Source organism: Haliotis rufescens, unplaced genomic scaffold, assembly GCF_023055435.1.
Source record: "Haliotis rufescens isolate VD_foot unplaced genomic scaffold, xgHalRufe1.0.p SCAF_6, whole genome shotgun sequence".
Classification (NCBI taxonomy): domain Eukaryota; kingdom Metazoa; phylum Mollusca; class Gastropoda; order Lepetellida; family Haliotidae; genus Haliotis; species Haliotis rufescens.
This window is the reverse complement of record NW_025964334.1, coordinates 2,951,240-2,973,716: the sequence shown is the minus strand read 5'-3', so window position 1 is coordinate 2,973,716 and position 22,477 is coordinate 2,951,240. Positions and strand designations below refer to the sequence as shown.

Below are 22,477 nucleotides of genomic sequence, written 5' to 3'. Positions count from 1 at the left end.
TACCATATCATAGACCTTCAATATATTATAGACCTACCATATCATAGACCTTCCATATATTATAGGCCTACCATATCATAGACCTTCCATATATTATAGACCTACCATATCATAGACCTTCCATATATTATAGACCTACCATATCATAGACCTTCCATATATTATAGGCCTACCATATCATAGACCTTCCATGTATTATAGGCCTACCATATCATAGACCTTCCATATATTATAGGCCTACCATATCATAGACCTTCCATATATTATAGGCCTACCATATCATAGACCTTCCATATATTATAGGCCTACCATATCATAGATCTTCCATATATTATAGGCCTATCATATCATAGACCTTCCATATATTATAGGCCTACCATATCATAGACCTTCCATATATTATAGGCCTATCATAGTACAGACCTGACGTTTTTTTATAGGCATTTAGAAGTTGGGAGAACATGGATTCATGACACTATTTATGGATATTAACTTCTTTTATTTTTTTTGCGACGTTTTAGATCTGCTTCTTGCTCCTTCATCGGGTGAATGATGGAGGAGCAAGAAGTAACTCTGAAACGTCGTACAAAGAATAAAAGAAGTTATAATAATAGGCTATTGATATCGCTCATATATCCAGACCATTCAGCGCTATTATCACCCCGGTCACTGGATCACTCAAGAATCATTCTCAGCTCCCTGCAACCCAAGTGCCACCTCATCCTACCGGGTACCCATTCACTGCTGGGTGAACTGAGGCACGTTCGAACAAAGTCACTTGCCCAAGGAGACGCCACACGTGTTACATGTGCTTCAGGGTGGGGCAGGACCGAAGCCCTAGAAGCTCTCAGAAGTTGCCATCCATCCAAAAGTGTCATGTATTCATAGTATACACCTGTCGTGGTTTGTACCTATTTGTGCACGGATCTGCCGTAGTTTTATCTTACCAAAGCATAGACCTACGGTGGCATGTTCTCACATGCACCATAATAGAGGTCAATAATAGCATAGATATACCTCAGCACATCTTACATCCATCCTAACATAAGGCTAAAGTATAGACCCGACACAACATATACCTGCATGGAGGACTGCCATATGATTGGCCTCCATGTACATGTATATTGGCCCAGACATGCCCTGGAAGAGACCTTCTGAGATTTGCGAAACTAAATGTCCTTTTTATGCCTAAAATATATACATACACTTGGTCGTTTCTGCATGACGTGTGTGTATCTATATGTAAACACCAGGGTATACCGTAACCCAAAACAGACACCGTGAAACATTAATGTTGGCAGGACCTGTATAGAGAACCAGTTGGTAGATGTTGGGTGACTAGACGCCAGGGCCATGATGGCGGCAGATGACGCTCTGGTCAAGCATGTGTCACCTCTAGTATGACACCTGGGACGTGTGTAGCGTGGGAGTTACGGAAGTTAAAGTGTATTTGTTGTTTAACGCACTCAACAATACTCCAGCATTATGACGGCGACCTGTAATGATCGAGTCTGAATCAGACAAACCAGGGACTGACATCGTGAACAAATTCCTATGCCATCGGGGTACGATAACACGCTATCAACCAATCCCCGATCAAGAGCATCTCAACCATGACCCCTTACGACCAGCATAGCTCCCTGGGGACCTGTTCTAAACCTGAGTCTCCGATGGGGTTACGTGTACAGTGCGATCAGCAAACTCGGAACCTGGATGGAGGCATTCTCCAAGTCACTGTAACCCTTTCAGTGTTGACTGTTATGGCAGTCCCTTGTTTCACTCACTGGTTCTACGTGAAGTCCCTACAAGGTCCCCTTTCGCTTGTTGGACACAGGACCCACCGCAGTGAGTCAACAGCCCCCCTCGATGGTCTGAAACGGAGTTTCTTTCATGTGCTGTTTTAAAATGATCTTTATTATCAAGACGATATTAAAGCTATCAGACATTTGTAAGGAAATGACTCCCTAGTACAAACATGGTTATAAACGTTCACATCACAGACCGATGGCGCATCAAAATCAAAGTATTCCTCCCCTGTTCTATCAGTGATGGTACCGAATAATGATGCATCGAAGCAGATCGTATAATCTTGAACACTTGTCCACACTGTCAGTGGGGTATCAATGAACTGTCACACAATCCACAACCAACGCAGCTCCAAGTACAGGCACTTGAGTCCGGAGATATTTCCCCGTTATGAGTCACACATCAATCACTTTCATTCTTTATCCATAATCTTGATGTCACGTAACAATAATAACAGTTGAATCAAAGAAACGGGTCCCTTCAACGTTGGCCAGACATCTAACAGATGAGTCTGTCTCAACAGAAATCCAAAACACGTGCTGGAGTCTCTGTTGCAGACACACATGCCAGATTCACTCTTTCAGACACACGGGTTGGACTCTTTCTTCCAGACACACGTGCTAGATTCTCTCCCCTTCAATCTCACAAACCAACGTCTCGGGGGCCGCTAGTCATAAGGGCGTAATCTCCAGAATTCGAGTTACCCTTCGATTGCGATTATCATCTCTGAAGTTAAAGTCTTTCCTGGGGGTCCCGTTGGGCACCAACACACTGGGCCTGCTGGCATTACACCGGGGGATGGTGGCGCTTCTTATGAGCGAGTTCTTGGTGAAGCGTACAATTGAGTCTTTGTCATGATCGTGTTCGTACGCCCTGTTAACGTGAGCGACAATAGAGTTGGAGAGTTCCCTAGGATCTGATGTCACTCGGTTGATATGTGTAGGATGTGTTGGTTCTGTCAATCTATTCACATGTGTGGAAAAGTCTGACTGTTCGTGAAGACCTGACGTCACTCTGCAAATGTTTGTGCCACGAGTTGGTTCTGCTGCCATGTCAACGTGACAGTCGACACTGGGCTCTTCACCTGTCGCAGACGTCATGACATGACAACGGGTCTGTTCGGACAGTCTGTTCCCATGTAAAGCAATGTTTGCTGGTTCATAATTCTCTGACGTCACTCTGTTAAGAGCAGGACACACAGGTTCTGTTAAATTATTCACACGTGAAGCAGATCCAAACAACTCATGGGGATGAAGCTTCAGACATTTCCCGGGCACTGTCGCGATGGTGGAACACTCCTCGGAATCTGATGTCACGTGAGACCTCGGTGTGTTGTTGCCAAGGTAACCACTGTCCTCAACATCCCTAGAAACGTCTCTGCAAGGCGTTGACGTCACAATGGGCATGGGTTTCAGAGCTGGGTGTCTTTCTGTTCGCATGTGAGTCTCGCAGTAGGCGAGACTTGGGAGTAGGGCGGCGTGACTTCCTTCTCGTGTGTGTGTCCCATAGTCTGGGATGCTAGTCAGCATGGGGAACTTGACTGTGGGTGACCCCGGGACGTCCTGGTCAGCAGGGGGCAGGACCTTGGTGAAGCCGTCCCTCCCAGTCAGGAAGAAGGTGTTCATGGTGCCCTTGCCCTTCACCGGGATCTCGCCCCGGTCGTAGAAGTGGTAGCCAGCGAACCGAGACACCAGCTTGTCATGGGCGACTGAGCTCAGGTGGATCTTCAGGGCTATTGGTAGGGAGGAAACAGAAACATTCAGTCTTCAGGGTCACATATTAAGTTCAGAGTTCACAATAAATAAACAGTTGTCCATTTAATATGTTTATGTAAATGTCATTGAGCCTAGTATTGTCTATTTCATTGTTTCACGGCGGTCTGTAGCTGGACCTGCATTCTGGTCTTTGATATTATGAGCAAGGTTCCACGCCGCCAGGAATCGGTGCCACACGGTCACCAAGTCACCGATCCTTTCCACTCGATCCAGTTTAGTTCTCTAACAGTAGAGTGTTGGCGACCTCTTCTAACCAGACTCTGAATGCTTAAATCTAGACATGAATCTAAAGGATCATCAAGAAAAGTTTCATTTTCCAGATCTAATTACTCGAAAATCAGTCTGAATGATTGAAGTATAATCTATGTGGGCAGTTTTACAGAGCTGCCTCTCTCTCTCAATAACAAAGAAGTCAATGGAACTTACGGAATCCGGTCGACTCCATCCTGGAGGCCACGTTGACCGTGTCTCCGAACAAACAGTACCGAGGCATCGCTAGACCAACAACTCCCGCAACCACCGACCCTGTGTGGATTCCTGAAGAGAAGAAATACAGCTTGTCATGTGCCAAAGGTCGTGCTCCACATAAGGTGTGATAATAGCCATTCCATATTTAAAGGACCCGCTTGCACAAAGCCGTCGTAACTCTACACCAGAGACCATATACCGATACTACACCAGTACTTCAACCTGTACTTTCAGTAGTTGCCCTCATGCAAGCGGGTCCCATGACCATAAAGAGGGTACCTTGAACTGTTTATCAATTAATCAATTTATTTTTTCCATATTTATTCATTTAAGGTTGTTCAGTGATATGTAACAAAGCGACAGGATATTAGTCAGATATACATTAAACACCGATAATCCGGACCCCGTTAATCCATTCAACCTTTCCTATTGAATTCATCCGGATAAACAATATCCGGATGAACGAGTTACTGGTCTATATTACTCCTTTGAACACATTGACAAATCGTCCGCAATGCGGGATTTCCAGACAGTTGAGGTTTCACTGTATCTATTATATAAATATATTTATCCTGGGTAATGAGGCCTCATCAGGGTCACCAAAGAACTCCCGTCCAGTGACAATGGGACGTTTAGCTGAAGGACCCCCTGTATCCCCTCCCTACTGACCTATACGTATCTTGAGGGGTCTGTCTGGTAGATGAGGTATGGTGAAGGTGGCGGTGGAGGCGAGGATGTCCATGGCACAGTCGGCGATCTCCTTGATGTGGTTGTCGCCGTTCCTCATCGGCAGACCGCTAGCTATCATGTAGGCGTCCCCGATTGTCTCCACCTAGAAGCAGTAAGGTTGTGACGTGGGTGTTCATTGGTTTGTTGTTATGTCGTCATTCAGCTACATCACGGAGGCCGGTACGTAATCGACCAGACAAACCAGTGATTATAAATATGAGCAATGTATTGGTACAATATCATGCAATCAACCAAATGACATTCAATCAACCAAGTCACCTGCCCACCCAGTCCTTGTAGTCTCCTGAGCATTAGTTTTAACCCGGCATCCCCACGGGGTACGTCCGTAAAACAAACCGATTTTTTTTTTTATCGCTGCCCTAAGCATATCAGTGTTCAAACAGGTCTTAAGAAACCTTGGACCTCGATACATACAATGTTCAAATTAAACATTCTCGACACGTTACTTCGCTGTCGCCATGTTTGGTATGTCTCAGGATCCTTAGCTTAACGGAAGCGTTGCGAGCATTGTATATGCAAATATTATTCCTAATATTTTAATGTTTATGTTTTACGAGAAAATAACATCCTAGTTGATGGCTGGACAGGGAACCCCATGAATGCCTCCTTCTGACAGCTGATATAGTTGTGTCCTTAAACGCATGACTCAGTGGTACGCAAGCTTACACAATACGCCTATTCGGCCGAACCGTTGCTCGCTCGAGGGGCTACACTTGGTGATGTCTTTCATGAGCGCCAAATCTGTGTGCGCACCACTCGGCTCGACCCAGTCCATAAGGACATCGGCTGGACTGGCTGGAATCCATGTTGGAACTAGTCTCCGTATGACACAGTAGCAGTCGGGGACCTTATAGAATAGTTCAAGAGGTGTCTCTTTGTTTTGTCTTCAATTCGAAGTGTATACCTAATTTCTGGTCAGAAGCGCTCACATGTCGTGGAAAATGGTAGGATCTGGCGTTACACGGTTTAAAGTGAGTGGACCCTTGTGGACCCGAGTGGTGTTCGCACGCCTCTGTGAAATTTAGTCCCCAACATGTCATTATCTCGTCTGAAGGCAAATGATCGGGACATACAAATGCCAGCTAAGATAAAGTAGTTAAGGCGTTTGCTCGTCAAGCCGAAGGCCTGGGTTCGATTCCCAACAAGTGTACAATGTGTGAAGCCTATTTCTGGTCGTGGTATACTTGCTGGTATATTGCTAAAATCGGCGTAAAACCAAACTCACTCACTTCAAGTTGTACATATAGCAAAACTCCATCAACTGAATATAATCATCGTCAATATGAGCACGTGAGGATCGTGTCCACGTCACTAAGGTACTTGAGGCAGTTCCATCAAGTATTTTCAATATGGAGGCGTATTATGTTTTAAAAACTTTTTTTCTAGACAATAAGGGATATCCCGGGACCACCATCATGCTGCTTGCGATGCGTGGCGCGGGAGGGATGACTTGATTCATGAACTTAAATGAGGCTGGTGTTTGAAGTGACGCTTGCGGGATGAAAATATAAACTGATTTATTGTTGGATGAATGTCTGATCCCTAGAGACTGATGGACGTACCTTGTACACGTCATAGCGCGTGATGATGTCATCAAACAGCGTGTAGAGGCAGTTGAGGAGATTCACAACCTGCAATACAATCATGATACCCATTGTCATTGTAGTTATACGTGACGCCCATTGAGCAAATAGAATAGACAGCCTTAGCGTTTGTTTCCTTGCTTACTTGTTGTCTAACGCCGCACTCAGCATGTTCCAGCTATATGACAGCGGTCTGTAAATAATCGAGTCTGAACCAGACAATCCAGTGATTGACAACATGAGCTTAGATCCACTCAATGTGGATGCGATGACATGCATCAGCCAAGTCAGCGAGCCTCACCACCCGATCCCGTTAGTCGCCTCTTACAACAAGCATAGTCGCCTTTTACGGCAAGCATGGGTTGCTGAAGACCTATTCTACCCCGGATCTTCACGGTCCACACTATGTCTCCACTGTACGTGGTGTGGCGATGGTGGGTACGCTGTTATGTCGACGCATCGGTTCGTTAATCGATTATTTATTCCATGGTCGGACAAGTGTTTATCTGTAGAAAATTCCGATTGTCGCGGGGATTAACGAGGTGCGCCTATATACTGTACACGCACAAGCCTCGGTATATTCGGCATATTTCAACACTGTAGTTCGCTGTTTATATGATAATTGCACAATTTATATTCAAAGAATAAGCCAGAATCATACAACATATTCTAATTTTTGGGAAACAATCAAATCTGCCTAAATGCTCCAGCTCTATGGAACCATCTTCCATCACATGTGGAAGAAGCAGAAACTGCAACAATTTTCCATTCCCGTCTCAAGACATTCCTGTTCTGACTCTTTTATCAAATCTAAAACCAACACCAACTGCCACATCTATTTGTCTTGTATCTATGGCGTGGCATCAGCAGCGTTTTCCCATAGTTTATGTAGGGCTGTGAGCATTCACCTCGTGTATTGGGTTAAGCGCATAACAGACGTACTCTCGCCACAGATCTTGGTGAAGCCTACTATATCTGAGAAGTATCTCGCTGGGGATGCTAACGCTATTAGCTCAATGGGTGTACTCTCGCCACAGATCTTGGTGAAGCCCACTATATCTGAGAAGTATCTCACTGGGGATGCTAACACTATTACCTCAATGGGTGTACTCTCGCCACAGATCTTGGTGAAGCCCACTATATCTGAGAAGTATCTCGCTGGGGATGCTAACACTATTACCTCAATGGGTGTACTCTCGCCACAGATCTTGGTGAAGCCCACTATATCTGAGAAGTATCTGACTGGGGATGCTAACACTATTACCTCAATGGGTGTACTCTCGCCACAGATCTTGGTGAAGCCTACTATATCTGAGAAGTATCTGACTGGGGATGCTAACACTATTACCTCAATGGGTGTACTCTCGCCACAGATCTTGGTGAAGCCCACTATATCTGAGAAGTATATCGTAGCCTGGTCAAACATCTCCGCCTTCACTGGTTTACCCAACTTGAGGTCCTCGGCCACGGACCTGGGGAAATAACAGTGAACACTAAGCATTGTCTTGTCGTAAGCAAACCATTTCATATTACATGTATAACGAATCCACTTGCTCAATGTTAAAAAGCAAAGAATTAATAAAATAATAATTTGTCGTTTTCTAGTTCTATTATTGAGGTCATGAGCAAGCATAACACTGAAAGATTCTTACACACAGATTGAATGCTACAGAAAGATGAAGAGGAGCTTGTGTCTTGAGGAACGTAATCTACATTTAGTTTATGACGGTGTCAATGTGAAAAGGAATACAACATCCTCTACAGTAGGATTTCTGTCTCCGTCCTAATCCGCCCGACCTCCCTTAACCCCTCTTTTTCCATCTTAGTCAGCAGGGTCAACCATTCCCCCCTCCCCCTCCCCCTCCCCCTATACCTTGTCCCCACGTGTCACTCACTGTGGCAGCATCCTGTACAGCAGGTTTTCCGTCTTCCTCTTCTCCGCGTCCAACTCACTCGTCCTCTCCGCCACAAGCTCCTCCAGATGGTTGGCATACTTCTCCAACATGGCGATCATGTTGTCGATCATCGTCATGTGTCTGTACAACCATAGCATATATCACAAGTCAGGTCTTGGACATGTGTCTGCACAACCATAGAATACATAATAAGTCAGGTCTTGGACATGTGTCTGCACAACCATAGAATACATCACAAGTCAGGTCTTGGACATGTGTCTGCACAACCATAGAATACATCACAAGTCAGGTCTTGGACATGTGTCTGAACAACCATAGAATACATCACAAGTCAGGTCTTGGACATGTGTCTGAACAACCATAGAATACATACAACGTCAGGTCTTGGTCATGCGTCTGAACAATCATAGAATACATAATAAGTTAGGTCTTGGTCATGTGTCTGTACAACCATAGCATACACCAAGTGTTATCCGTAGGTATGTTCTCACCTGACATAACAGTATGTCAGTATGTTCGTATGGGCTACAACCAAAGCATATTGTCTGGCTGACTCCTGACACCGTGCATGGCCTATAATCCCGTACCACATCTCTGCCACACATCGAATGATAACCTATACAACAGGAATGACAAAATGTCATTGTCTAATTCATCACTAATCCTCCATTGTCAGTGGACCTACTTGGACGGGTTGATCCTCGTGAGAGACTTGACCACCCTCGGGGCGGAGGGACGAGCACTGGGGTCCTCACTCCAGCAATCCTCAATCAGGGCCGCTAGGTCAGGATGCTGACGAAGCTCACGTGCAACTGACGGACGGAACCGAGACTGTGTCGAAGGTTCCCGAACTTTAGTGACGATTTCTGGGGGGAAATATAAGAAGTAAGTGAGTGCGTTTTGTTTTACGACGCTATTCCTTGTTTCAGTCACGCTGAGGGCTTCAAATTACCCTTTTCGCGAACACCTGGTGTCATCACTGATTGGTCCATATATATAATTTTACACAAATATTTGCCCTTTACGCCAAGTGGACTCTGTTCCGGCAGAAACTCTAGGCTGGTTATTTTACTGCATTGACAATTTATATTCAAATATTGCATTACTGTGGACAATCGCACCCGGGCATTAGACGTGACGGGTGACACTCCATATAACTGAATCAATCGAGGCATTTCAACTACGATATATCATTAGTTCTAGTCGGCGGTATTCCACAAGACCATGTCCAGGATATGGGGAGTGACTGTCACGTCACAACGCCTGTGTCACATCAACCAACAACAAGAACACTGTACAGACAAACCATTTCCTGTCGTCCCAACAGAAGGGTTACTGAGATTTGCTGATACTTCGCTCGGCTTGTTGCAAACAACAGGTAGCTTAAAGTATTGGCGCTGTTTCTAAACGTGGTTTCACTGTAGTTCGGTTCTGAGAAATAACGATTACAATTTGCTTCTTATTAGTTGATAAACTTTATAAACTTCGACCCCTAGAGTTGGCTTGATGTTACGCTTGTGGTTAATTTTGTTGTTGAATACTAAACCAAGACCGCAGTCTGCTTGACGGACACGTAGGCCAGCGACCGTATACACCTAACTGAGGAGCAGAAGAAGGGGTTCTCTGAGTATGGACCTAGCAGTGGAAGGGGGTACTCTGAGTATGGACCTAGCAGTGGCAGGGGGTACTCTGAGTATGGACCTAGCAGTGGCAGGGGGTACTCTGAGTATGGACCTAGCAGTGGAAGGGGGTTCTCTGAGTATGGACCTAGCAGAGGAAGGGGGTACTCTGTGTATGGACCTAGCAGAGTAAGGGGGTTCTCTGAGTATGGACCTAGCAGAGGAAGGGGGTTCTCTGTGTATGGACCTAGCAGAGTAAGGGGGTTCTCTGAGTATGGACCTAGCAGAGGAAGGGGGTACTCTGTGTATGGACCTAGCAGAGTAAGGGGGTACTCTGTGTATGGACCTAGCAGAGTAAGGGGGTACTCTGTGTATGGACCTAGCAGAGTAAGGGGGTTCTCTGAGTATGGACCTAGCAGAGTAAGGACGTACCTGAGGAGCAGTAGAATGGGTACTCGGTGTAGGGGCCGGACCGGGTGAACACCTCCTTCATGATGATGCCCACGGCGTATATGTCCGCCTTCTGGAACTCCACGTTCCTCTCAGCTCGCAGAATCTCAGGGGCCGTCCATAGTTCCTCTGCAAGGAGGTTTATATAAGATTTAGTTACCAGACTTATTTGATGATGGTGATGATAGTGATGGTGATTATTTTTATGCGTAGTAGTAGTAGTAGTAGTAGTAGTAATGGTAGTTGTAGTAGTCGTAGTAGGAGTAGTCGTCATAGTAGTAGAAGTTGTAGCGTTGTCATCTTCATCATCATTACCATCACCATTACCATCATCATTACCACCTCCATCATCATCACCATCATCATCATCATTACATCATCAATATTCATGTGTATCAATAAACATAAAATAACCATTACCACTAAGATCAGAATCATTATTGAATCATTTTTGTATGAACTCAGTTAAACATGACATTGTATAGATGTGTGAAGTTGTCTCAGTAAATAGGACAAGACGCTGTCCAGGTCCTTTAATTAATGAACCACATAGGGAACCATCTATTGCAGTAGCCGCACTGAACAGGGACTACGCCATGCCACATCCGGGACATACAGCACTCACTGTCTGCGTTCTCCTCGAAGGGTATCGACGCCTTGTCCATCGACCTGATTTTAGGGACCCCGAAGTCCGTGAGTTTACATGTCCACCGACTGTCCACGACACAGTTGGAACTTTTCAGGTTGCCATGGTAGTTTACCGAACTCTTGTGGATGTATTCCAGACCCTGTGGATGAATGACACATGGATAAATATTGGTAGTAACGGGCAGATGCTCTACCACAAGACCATAGAGGCGGTCCTCAGGTATTATAGAGAGAGGTATTATTTGTAGTTTGCGCATTTGTCAGGAAAACCTTGTCGGTGTGCATTATTAAATGAAGAACAGTTGTTTAATTCATAAATCCTCTTGAATTACTGGAAACATTAATGTCCGATAACATGATCTGTGTCCACATGTGCTCTTCCAATTGGCGACACGATGGCACATGGCAGGGAACTCCAACCACTAAATGTCGAGCTTCGCGACAGAGAATCCTCAGAGATCCAGATTTGTGCTCAGCATTTAAGGTTTTGAAACCTTCTTCATTGTTCTTAACGGGTTTACAAATTTCAGTGTGCTGAACCTGATACCCTACCAGTCTTTACTTCCTACCTTGGCGACGTCCTGGCACAGGGCGAACTTGAAGAGCTGATCCAGCTTGATGTTCGTGTTCCAGATGATATCCTGAGAACATCAAGAGTTGACAAGAATTAGGACAGGAAATGTGAGAGGATCTGCTGAACATATATTTGTAGTACTGTTCAATGGCGTAGAAACAGGCTTTGTGTCTTTGAGAAGACGTCAGCAATAACATGTAAAGGAGAAGGTTTTACTCGGCTTAATAATGTCGAAGCAATATGAGACAAGGGGGCACGAATCAAAATTCTGTGGGTCGAACTATGACGTGTGAAGCAGCCAACTATAACAGTGATGGGAGAAAGGTGATTGGGCACCCATGCCAGGAGACCAGGAACTGGAGACTATGCTTAACGCTTTTCGCGAACACCCAGTGTCATCTCTGATTTTCAGTGATATCCAGTCATACGATTTTCACCGCTGTTTTGTCTTTTCGCCCAGTGGAATCTGATTCAGCGATACTCCAGACTAGTCGTTCTCTGGCGTTAACGTTTCGTATATGTTTGGAAATCACCTAGCAACGTGGATAAGTTGTCATTATGCTTGCCGTAAAAGGCGACTATGCTTGTCGTGAAAGGCTACTAACGGGATCGCGCGGTCTGGCCCGCTGACTTGGTTAGTCATCGTATCCCAAATGCGTAGATCGATGCTCATGATGGCAATCACTGGATAGTCTGGTTCATACTCGAGTGTGGCGTTAAACGACAAATGGACAAACAAATCAATATGGTTCTCAATGGCCTACCTGCAAACTGCCCTTAGGGCAATACTCCCACAACAGTAGAATCCTTCCTGGATCTACGCATGCGCCAACAAATGCACAGACGTTCTGATTCTTGAGTTCCATCAGCTGTAACACAATGTATATGGTCAGAGGACTCGCTTGTGACGTGTGAGTGGATGGACACAGCGTTAACCATCCTAATAGACTACATGGCAAAGATTCCTATCAACTAGGTGAAATAGATGTATAAATGTATTCTATTTGAGTAAGTGAGTGAGTGAGTGTGTCAGTGAGTGAGTGGGTAATGGGTGGGTGGTTGCGTGTGGGAGGAAATGGGTGAGTGAGTGTGTGGACATTGGATTACCTTGCTTTCAGCAATATTCAATCAAGATCACGTAGGAAATGGGCTGCACAAGTTGTTACCATGCTGAGAATAGAACCCGGTCTCCGGCGTGGTGAGCAAACGTTTACCCGCGAAACTACCTCACCGCCACAATGTAGACTAAGCACTGCTGTTCTCACCTGGTTCAGTTCCTGCAGGACCTCCTTGGTCAGACTGACGATGTTCTTGGACATCCTCTTGACAGACACCAGGCTCCCTGGAGACGAAACAGTGACTTAGTCAGTCCACGAACCGTTAACCTATCATCATCGAAATGCTCTAACATCTTCTTTTTTTCAGATACACACAACAAAAATGTCCGTTTGCAGACATCCAAGGAAGTACTTCGACGACTTGAATGACAGTTGCTGCCCAAATGTCCGAGACGTGTTCCCATTTGAGAACATGGACAATTATTACTATCTCGGAACTGTCACGGTACTATATGACGGTACTATGTCACGGTACTATAAGACGGTACCATATGACGGTACACGGTGGCGGTACGCCTTCACAGTGCTCTATCAGACTACACTACCGCGGTGCTATATGACGACACTATACGGCGGTACTGTATGACGGTACTCTATGACGGTATATTATTACATTGTTCTATCAGACTACACTACCGCGGTGCTATATCACGGTACTATATGACGGAACTATATGACAGTACTGTATGACGGTACTCTATGGCGGTACATTATTACTTTGCTCTATCAGACTACACTACCGCGGTGCTATATCACGGTACTCTATCAAGGTACTACATGACGGTACTCTATGCGCTGATGCGTTACCTCTGATGTAGGCGACTGACCCAAACATGGTGGTGCCAGTCTCCGTGCAGTGATGTGACCTTGGTGAGTCTGTGTAGGAATCGCCAGAACTCCCAACATTGCGTGTCTTAGACACACCCTTCACGTTCTTCGAGCTGCGTCGGCGGGCGAGATTCTTGAAGCTGGACTGAAGATGTGAACAGAGAGTAAGTGTCTTGTTAGCAATATTCCAATCACAATGGGGACACAAATCGTATCCTTGTATGTGCGAGCGAACACTCCCTGGAGAAAGGTAACGAGCACGCTGTATAAAAAGGTATACACTCTAAAGGGTGGTGTGTGTGCGTGTGTGTGTGCGTGTGCGTGTGCGTGTGCGTGTGCGTGTGTGTATGTGTGTGTTACCTACTTGGTAGATAGAGGTTGCACTGCCATGCGATAGTTTAATACCGGTTAATTAAATTACTGCAATGACGGATAACTGGTAATAACGGGGGTGGTAAATATATCAAATGAGGCGAGGTGAAACGGAATTTATCGTCGCGTTCAAGACTCTGTCACTTATATAGTGACATGCGCGCGTGCGTGCGGCGTGCGTGTGTGTGTGCGTGTGTGTGTGTGTGTGTGAAATGATTTGTGAATTAGACGTGGATAGTAGGGTGGGGGGAGTGGTGGGGGTGTTTAGCAACTGAGAACAACGTGGCCATCGTTATCGAATCACAGAATCAGCCACATTAACGGTATACACAAGGTGATGGGAGTTACCTACCCTGACGCTGCCACAGAGAATGGCTGTGACGAAGTCGATCTCCTCAAACTTCACCTGCCACAACATACTCTCCAGCTGCCGGCGACGTCGGTAACGTCTAAAACACCATGACAACATTACGTCACCTTTTTATAAATAAATACGTACACACACATGTTGAAATGCTCTTTGTGCAGTCAGGAATGAATATTTCTGAGCAGGGGTACAGTAGGCGATGTTGCAATGCTCACCTGAGTGACACCTGCACGGCGATGGCGATAATGAGGACGACTGACGACCCTGCTGCCGCCCCCGTGATGGTGTCAGCGTAGCCGAGGTCATGAGAGTCTGGTTCTGTGTAAACATTGAGACTAGACACTATAGATGCAGTAGATTCAGAAACACTGACGAGAACCCGGAGCAATGATGTATGTAATATAAGTACACCACATATATTATAGTAATTATACGTTCGTAATCATTGGCTAATACCGACATAACATATCGCGGCTATATCAGGTATTTAAACGTTGAAATGTGTTGAAATTAGAAGGTGATATTTCTTGAAAGAAAATATGGTGGTTCCTTGCCACCATTAGCAACGATATATCCTACTACGCATTAAAGACGTATTGTTATACAGCCGGGTCTGTGTGAGTGAGTGAGAAGGGATTTAGTGACACCAGAGACACCATGTTGGGATTTGAAGCCAAAGCTTTAACTACTAGGCTTTTCCATCCACGTATGATTGTAGAAACCACATACTTCAATAATTACACAGACCTGTTTGTATACAGAGTTTAACATGTAAGCGATGAGGTGAGGTGAAATGAAGTTTAACGTCGCGTCCAAGATTATTGCAGTTGCAGCGACGTGTATGCACGTGTGTGTGGCTGTGTACTAGTCCGGACTGATGCCGATATATCGCGCCAGCTCACCGAGATACCGTGCCGCAGTTAAATATGAATACCCCACTCAGACACAGTATACTGACTAAGAGCCGATTAGTCCTTGTTTTAGCGCCTTAATGCCAAGTGCCAGACAGGGTAACAACAAGTATCATCTTTTAACGTCTTTTGGTATGACGCGGCCGGGGATCGAACCCCGAACCTTCCACACTCAGATGCTCTACCACTAGACCACGGAGACAGTCATGGCAGCAGATGGACAGATACAAATTAGAAGTTTCATTAAAACAGCATTTTAACCAGATTTATTTTTCCAAAAATGTCTCTCCGGGCGGAGAATCTATCACTAGACCACGGAGGCGGTCTTACAAGTTTGAGAGAATGTCGTTTACCTATCTTGCACTTCTCTCCCTCAAAGCCACACTTGGGTATATCAGGTGGCGCGTTTTCCTGGCCCACCTTCCCGTCCGGCCATCGCGCACTGATTTTCTTCTCCATTTGCTGGAAGAAGCGAAGGAAGGTCATTAATGGCTGTGTCCAATGAACAAACATAATTCACAAACGAAAATAGTACAGTACTGAAGCTTGATAATAGTTGCTCTGACTCACCGAGAAGACCATTCCGCCGGTGAGGGTGTTGTAGATTTTGGTGATGGTGGTGAAGTTGCCGTCTTCCTGCATGTCCAGCAACCAGATGTTAACCAGTCGGTCACAGAAGCTGTCTAGAACCAAATTAGCCGTCACACCTGTCGACGAAAATTGACATGTCTCACCCAGCACACTCTACACAACTATACACAGGGACAGTCATTGGTCCACGTGTCTCCAAGAATCTTTGGCCTTTTTAATTAGCTTTTCCCTTTCCGGATGTTTCGTTACAAACCTAAGGTCGGTGTTCGAAAAAAATAGTTTTTCAAACAAAAACTGAGGTCGATAGGACGAGAATAAAATATCAAACACATGCAAAGGCAAGCCAATTGTTTACCTGAAAAAGCAAGGAGCATATGGTACACATCAAGATAGGGAATTGCATCGGACATCATTCTTGTCACTGATGCGCCAAATTTAGAAATGTCCTCCAGATGTCAACAATGAAACCTTTTGAAAGCTTTACTGAGGCCTTGAATGTTGTAACTTTGAGCAAACAACTTCTGAGCAAGAGTCGTATGACGCTCTTTGAAATTTTGGTAGAAAGAGCATGTTCGATTGTACGTCAAAAGTTGGGAAATGTAGACAGCAAGGGTTCGCGCTGCAGGAATATTGCTCGACATAAAGGAAACGTTGACTATTGGGAAGTTGAAGTCATCCATCTTGTCATCCATTCTTCTCGTGAAGAATGATTTGTCACTCGACTTTCAACGACTCGTGATGATGCATGTCGGGTGAGATTTTCTGCTTCACTTGACTGGGTCAGGCAGGGAAACAGTTTGGGATATTATTTTCGAAAGTGTCATCATAAACTTCAGTGGTAATAAAAAAAACAGAAAACTGGAATTATTTTCTATGTTCCTGTTTTCTTTGGTCGGGGATCTGTAAAACAAGCTATACACACTGAGTTACCTGTCGTCTGTACTCCCTGCGCCATGGAGAACATGTGGGTACCGTTGGTAGGATTCTCCCCAGCTACCATCGACCTGTTGACCAGAATCGCCCACAGCAGGGTGGCGTCGTACAGAAACGGGGCGTAGGCGTCTAGTTGCTATGGGGATGGAGGGTTTAGTTATATATTAGTCAATCAATCAATCAATCTTTATTCAAGCACTTAAGAGGCTCCAGGCCTATTGTACATGTGAAAGAGATGTTGCACACAATTTTAACAATTATTGGTTCTATATGACAGTGCGTGGAATATATACATGGCTAAGTTTTGTATTATTAATTTATCTAGACTGTTTAACAATTGTCGGAATTTCACAATATTAAAGTAGTATACAGGAATATACGTTTTTCCCACAGTGGAGAACAATTGACATACAAGAAACAGTGACATTCATCCTCTATATCTTGGCTATTACACATTTTACATAATCGTTCTGACCCCGGAGTTTGTGTGTATCTCCCACTCTCGTTGCATAAATCATGGTATGAACATAGAAATCTTGCCAATGAATTGCGGTATTTCCTTATATTTACATAAAACAGATACTGTTCAGTGAACATATGAGTTTTTAACATTCTATAATATAAAAAAAAAAATCGATAATGTCAACGAAAATGACCACGAATGCAGATAAATATCTCTTAGTCTCTGTTGAAAAGAATTGGTAAACACACTTTCAGATTGTACAAATTGATAATACCAACAAAACCACTATTAAATAACATTTTTTCACATCTGTTACCCACTTAGTCTTTCCATTCCTATCGTATAACATCAACATATTGTAACATTTCCTTGGGTATCTCGATGAATTCATTTTAAGGAGTTTCAGACAGTACTTGATGACTTTCAGCTGTGAATCTATAACGAGAGGAAACCTACCACATTCTCCATAAACCATTGCGCTAGATGAGTTGGGTTTTACACCAAGATATTTTAGTCATTATAGTGTTTCAGCGTGTTTGAAATATTCAGCAATAGCATGACGGAAAACGGAAACCTTTCACCAAGAAGGTATCCATTTTGCCATGCTGGAATCAAACCAGGGTCGTTGGAGTTGCAAACCCACACTTAACCCACTACACCACCCACACGCCCCTTAACAATGATATACGCAGAGTACCGTTTGCTATGTTTCTCTTTGTGAGTGAGTGAGTGAGTGTGTGCGTGTGTGGATAGATATACTGAATGTTGTTTAATGCCGCACTCGCCAGCTTCATCGCGACGTCCTGTAATTAACCCCACCTTACCAGGCAAACCAGGGACGAGCCATTAAGTTGACTTCGACACAACCACATTAATTAAATTGAATCTTTAATTACCGTAAAATCGGTTAAGAACACCATGGCCATTAAAATCAGATCGTATAATCCAAACTTTCATATTCACATGAAGAATAGCGTTGATTATGGCTCTCTGGCCATGGCTGTTAGAAGTCCGTACGTTTTGGCCGACCTTTGTACCTTACATCCAAACTTGGTTAATGATGTGAAAAATAGCGTTGACTGTGGCCCTCGAAGGACTGTGTTTGTTATATCCGGCGGTTTGTTATATCCGTGTTGACTTTATCCGGAGTTAATTGATTGTAATGTGAAGATACCTACGTCTGATCCTTGAGGGATGTCCCAGAGTTCGTCAGTCAGTGTGTTCATCTTCTGCACATGGTTTTTAAACTTTTTGTACGTCTGTTGTTCTTGACCAACCAGGATGACCTAGAGGGAAGAGTGAGTGAGTGAGTGAGTGAGTGAGTGAGTGAATGAGCGAGCGAGTGGCGCCACTTTCATCAATGTCATGTCATGACTTATGCCGGAGGCCACTTAGACACATGTCACTCTGGACAAATACACTACCAACATTATGGTGCTGACCAAAGATTCAGAAATGGGATTCAACTTGATTTCGATCTGACACAGCTATAAACTGTCGGTGTTAGAATATGAAACCTCAGAATGTTGTTTATTAAAAGGTATTGTCATTACTACAATTGTTTTCCTTCAGGAGTTATACAAAACCCACATCAGATAGACACTTACATGGATGACAGATTCAAACGCAAACTTGGCCTCTTCGTCAAAGGAATCGTTTCGTCGCCACACACGGTCAGATAAAACATCTGCCTCGAGCGTCTCGCCCGAATACACCTGAACAAAGGTAAAATGTGGTCAATAAAATTACTTAAAAATAATTAACATTGAATATGATTACTGAAAGTCCAAGTTCTATTGATTCATTTTAAATAATTGATATGATAGAAAACTAAAATCTTGCATGTATTTATTATGAAACTATTTATTTTTCTGAGAGCATAATTGCGATTTTAACAGACGTTATTATTTGTGCAATGTGCGGTCCTGACGATTCGACCGATTACACTTTGTCCAGAAACTCTGTTTGAGACAGCTTGATATCGTCGTCGTAGTCGTCGAGAATGAATAACAGACTCACGTCTCCATTGATGCAGATGAAGGCGAACTCCCCCGTCGTGAGCCCCAGTCGGTGAGCCACCAGGATGTACTTCCTCATCGTCAACCACGGCACGGCGAAGATGATGACTGGGAAGATAATGGGACATACATCACGATACGTCCTACAACATCGGCACGCTACAGAGCCACAGCTGTACTTCTCACGTACGTTGAGTGAAGAGACCTCTCCTACAGCTGATCCTCGCTGACTTGTGTGCTTAATATTAATCTTAGTTGAATAACAAATAGTAAACACTCTTACAAGCCGAATTTCTGAAAAGTTGACAGATGGCAAAGTTGACACAATTTATGGATTACACTTCTATATCATAATGTAATAGCAACGTTTCGATATAGATCCTTACACCCTTGTCAAACAAGACTGTATGAGGATCTATACCAAAACGTCGCTATTACAGTATAACAAAGAAGTTGTTACCCATAAATTGTGTCTACTTTGTAATATTTAAGTAGGTTTAGGTCTCCGTCCGCTCGTGAAGATTAGAATAGGTCTTCAACAACCCATACTTATCGTCAGAGGTGACGAAAGAGATCGGGTGGTCAGGCTCGCTGACTTGGTTGATGCACGTCATCGTAACCCAATTGCGTAGATCGATGCTCATGATGTCAATCACTGGATTATCTGCTCCAGGTTCTACTATTTACAGACAGTGGTCACACAGCTGGAATATTGCTGAGTACGGCGTTAAACAACAAACAAACAAATTAGGTCTCCGTTAGTTTTAGCGATGCTGTTCTTAGGTTTAAGAGGCACTCACTTCTAGCGTACTTCTTGACCTGGAGGAAGATCTCTTTGATCTGGTCATCGTCCATACTCGGGGTCACAGAGTGCGTGGAGGTGAAGAAGTTGGTGGTGTCACCAGCCAGAGCTTCGTACACGGACTTGTAGGATTCGTCTTTGTCGTGGATCATGGCGTAACGCTTCCAGTTAAACACACTTGAGACGTAGCGCATTGTCGTAGCTGCGCACAGAACGTGGGGTAAACAAATGAAACGTACATTGTAACGTCTGTGTTTGTTCCGTGGGTTGTAGATTACAAAGGACTGTCTTTTTACTTAAGCACATGCACACTGGGAATTGAATGAATGAATGAAAGAATGAATGACGGACAGATAGAAAGAAAGACAAAAAGACAGATAAACTAACTATGCGTACAGATCTCCATGCGTACTCACAGAACTGGTTGAGGGGTCCGAGCAGTCTGATAAGAGTGGAGTAGATGTCCCTGTCCCTCAGGTCGTGGTCGTTGGAGACCCAGCCAAACACGGGGATGTTCCAGTGGGACGCCAGCTGAGCCACGGGGCGCATACCTTGAAATAGGGGGGGATATAGTAAACGTATTGTGTTTCCGTCTGTAACGGCCTGATTCCTAAACCTTCGACAGTGGGTTACAGGATGGTTTGACGTTTTGCTATCCAAAAACATGTAAAAAAGGGGGCCCACTGCACAGCTGATCCTACCTGCGGAACACGGAGGTCCCACAATATAGCTGATCCTACCTGCGGAACACGGAGGTCCCACTCTATAGCTGATCCCACCTGCAGAACACGGGGTCCCTATATATGGCTGATCCTACCTGCGGAACACGGAGGTCCCACTATATAGCTGATCCTACCTGCAGAACACGGGGTCCCTATATATGGCTGATCCTACCTGCGAACACGGAGGTCCCACTATATAGCTGATCCTACCTGCGGAACACGGGGGTCCCTCTATATAGCTGATCCTACGTGCAGAACACGAGGGTCCCACTATATGGCTGATCCCACCTGCAAAACACGGAGGTCCCTCTATATAGCTGATCCTACCTGCGTAACACGGATGTCCCTCTATATAGCTGATCCTACCTGCGGAACACGGGGGTCCCAGGAAGAGATGGGGGTCAAACATGTTCTTGGCGTCGACAGCGGAAGTGAGAGCGGCCTTGGAGTTGCAGTCACTGTCGTACCATTTCACCCTGGAGACACAAACATAGATGTGAGGTCACTGAATACAAACATGGACATGGAAATAGAATACCTAGAAGAATCGGTTGTATTAATTCTACATGATGCATCTCTGCGAGCTTAACGTGCAAACTGGTGATGCGAGTATTATATTATCATATACTCATTTTGTAGGCGACATCATTGAACGTTTCCTGTTTCAGCAAAACAGCTGACCATTCAGGTTGCCCAGCTCTGGGGTATGAACCTGGTCTTGAAGGTACATCACGAATATCATATACTCTTCTGTAGGAGAATCAATACTTCACAAAGTTTATTTGTGTGTTGTTTAACGCCACATTCAGCAATATCCAAGCTACAAGACAGCGGTCTTTAAAGAACCGAGTCTGGACAAGATAATCCAGTGACTGACATCAAGAGAATCGACCAACGCAACTGGGATCGATGTCATGCATCAACCAAGTCAGCGAGCCTGACCATCTGATCCCGTTAATCGCCTCTGACAACAAGCATAGTCGCCTTTCAGGGCAAGCATGGGTTGCTGAAGACCTATTCTACCCCGGATCTTCACGCGTCTACTTCACAAAGATAACCCAAATTAGTATATACTTAAGTGCGAAAGAAAAGTGAAGTGAAGAAATATCTCCTCCACCCCCCATCCCCAGCATCCCCCCCCCCCCCCCCCCCCTCTTGTCAGAGAGAAAAATGATATTTCATGAGTCGAGTGAAATATCCTCCATATAACCTTTCGTAGTCTGTAGTGTATAGCAATATCTAGAGAACAGTTTAATGTTGCATACTACTATAGTAACCCTCTCGACTCATCTTGCGATGCATGCGACATGTATTTAATATTAAATAATTAAGAGTGTGCATATCATTATACAACTGTATATCGTATTTCGCATATTCTCAGCTTGAATGCTTGGCGTTTCACTGATAACCTGATGTGTGAACATAGAACGTCAAACACAGGGAATAACCAGTCTTGATTATCCACCGAAGCAGATTCCACTTGGCGTAAAGGACGAAATAGCTGTGACATTTATATGAATGGACCACTGAAAAACAATACTGACACCAGATGTTCGCGAAAAGAGAAACCACGTCCTGTCCTACTCGTCGAACCCGACATTCAATAAATTAGCAGCCACATGTCCCCTAAAATTGTTTTCATTTCGAAGTTTTAAGTCAATTTTTAAATATAACCACGATGAATTATTAAATAATGAATAAATATTATTATTAAATAAATAATGACCACCTGTCATTCATACAATTTGCATAAAAAGGTAAAT

General features: G+C 44.4%; 1 protein-coding gene across 3 annotated transcripts in view; it reads right to left on the bottom strand.

Annotated features, from left to right (window-relative positions):
* Positions 1 to 1,896: 1,896 nt before the first annotated feature.
* LOC124149802 (atrial natriuretic peptide receptor 2-like) overlaps positions 1,897 to 22,477 on the bottom strand; it is a 40,406-nt gene continuing 19,825 nt past the window's right edge. Inside the window, exons 2-26 of one of the 3 annotated variants that reach the window (XR_007218782.1) lie at positions 21,081 to 21,190; positions 20,409 to 20,543; positions 19,991 to 20,194; positions 19,192 to 19,298; positions 18,780 to 18,887; positions 18,351 to 18,458; positions 16,707 to 16,845; positions 15,756 to 15,892; positions 15,539 to 15,647; positions 14,490 to 14,592; positions 14,260 to 14,356; positions 13,515 to 13,680; positions 12,855 to 12,931; positions 12,354 to 12,458; positions 11,585 to 11,656; positions 10,993 to 11,155; positions 10,350 to 10,496; positions 8,984 to 9,164; positions 8,278 to 8,418; positions 7,731 to 7,854; positions 6,362 to 6,430; positions 4,719 to 4,881; positions 4,008 to 4,118; positions 2,367 to 3,538; positions 1,897 to 2,328 (exon numbers count right to left, since the gene is read on the bottom strand). Coding sequence is in view for 2 of the 3 variants with exons in the window: in XM_048386598.1 (XP_048242555.1) it covers positions 2,478 to 3,538; positions 4,008 to 4,118; positions 4,719 to 4,881; positions 6,362 to 6,430; positions 7,731 to 7,854; positions 8,278 to 8,418; positions 8,984 to 9,164; positions 10,350 to 10,496; positions 10,993 to 11,155; positions 11,585 to 11,656; positions 12,354 to 12,458; positions 12,855 to 12,931; positions 13,515 to 13,680; positions 14,260 to 14,356; positions 14,490 to 14,592; positions 15,539 to 15,647; positions 15,756 to 15,892; positions 16,707 to 16,845; positions 18,351 to 18,458; positions 18,780 to 18,887; positions 19,192 to 19,298; positions 19,991 to 20,194; positions 20,409 to 20,543; positions 21,081 to 21,190 (3,937 nt within the window). In the remaining variant the exon portion in view is untranslated. Of the gene's footprint in view, positions 3,539 to 4,007; positions 4,119 to 4,718; positions 4,882 to 6,361; positions 6,431 to 7,730; positions 7,855 to 8,277; positions 8,419 to 8,983; positions 9,165 to 10,349; positions 10,497 to 10,992; positions 11,156 to 11,584; positions 11,657 to 12,353; positions 12,459 to 12,854; positions 12,932 to 13,514; positions 13,681 to 14,259; positions 14,357 to 14,489; positions 14,593 to 15,538; positions 15,648 to 15,755; positions 15,893 to 16,706; positions 16,846 to 18,350; positions 18,459 to 18,779; positions 18,888 to 19,191; positions 19,299 to 19,990; positions 20,195 to 20,408; positions 20,544 to 20,924; positions 20,990 to 21,080; positions 21,191 to 22,477 lie in introns of those variants that run through there. The other 2 variants (XM_048386598.1, XM_048386599.1) reach the window with 2 other exon arrangements.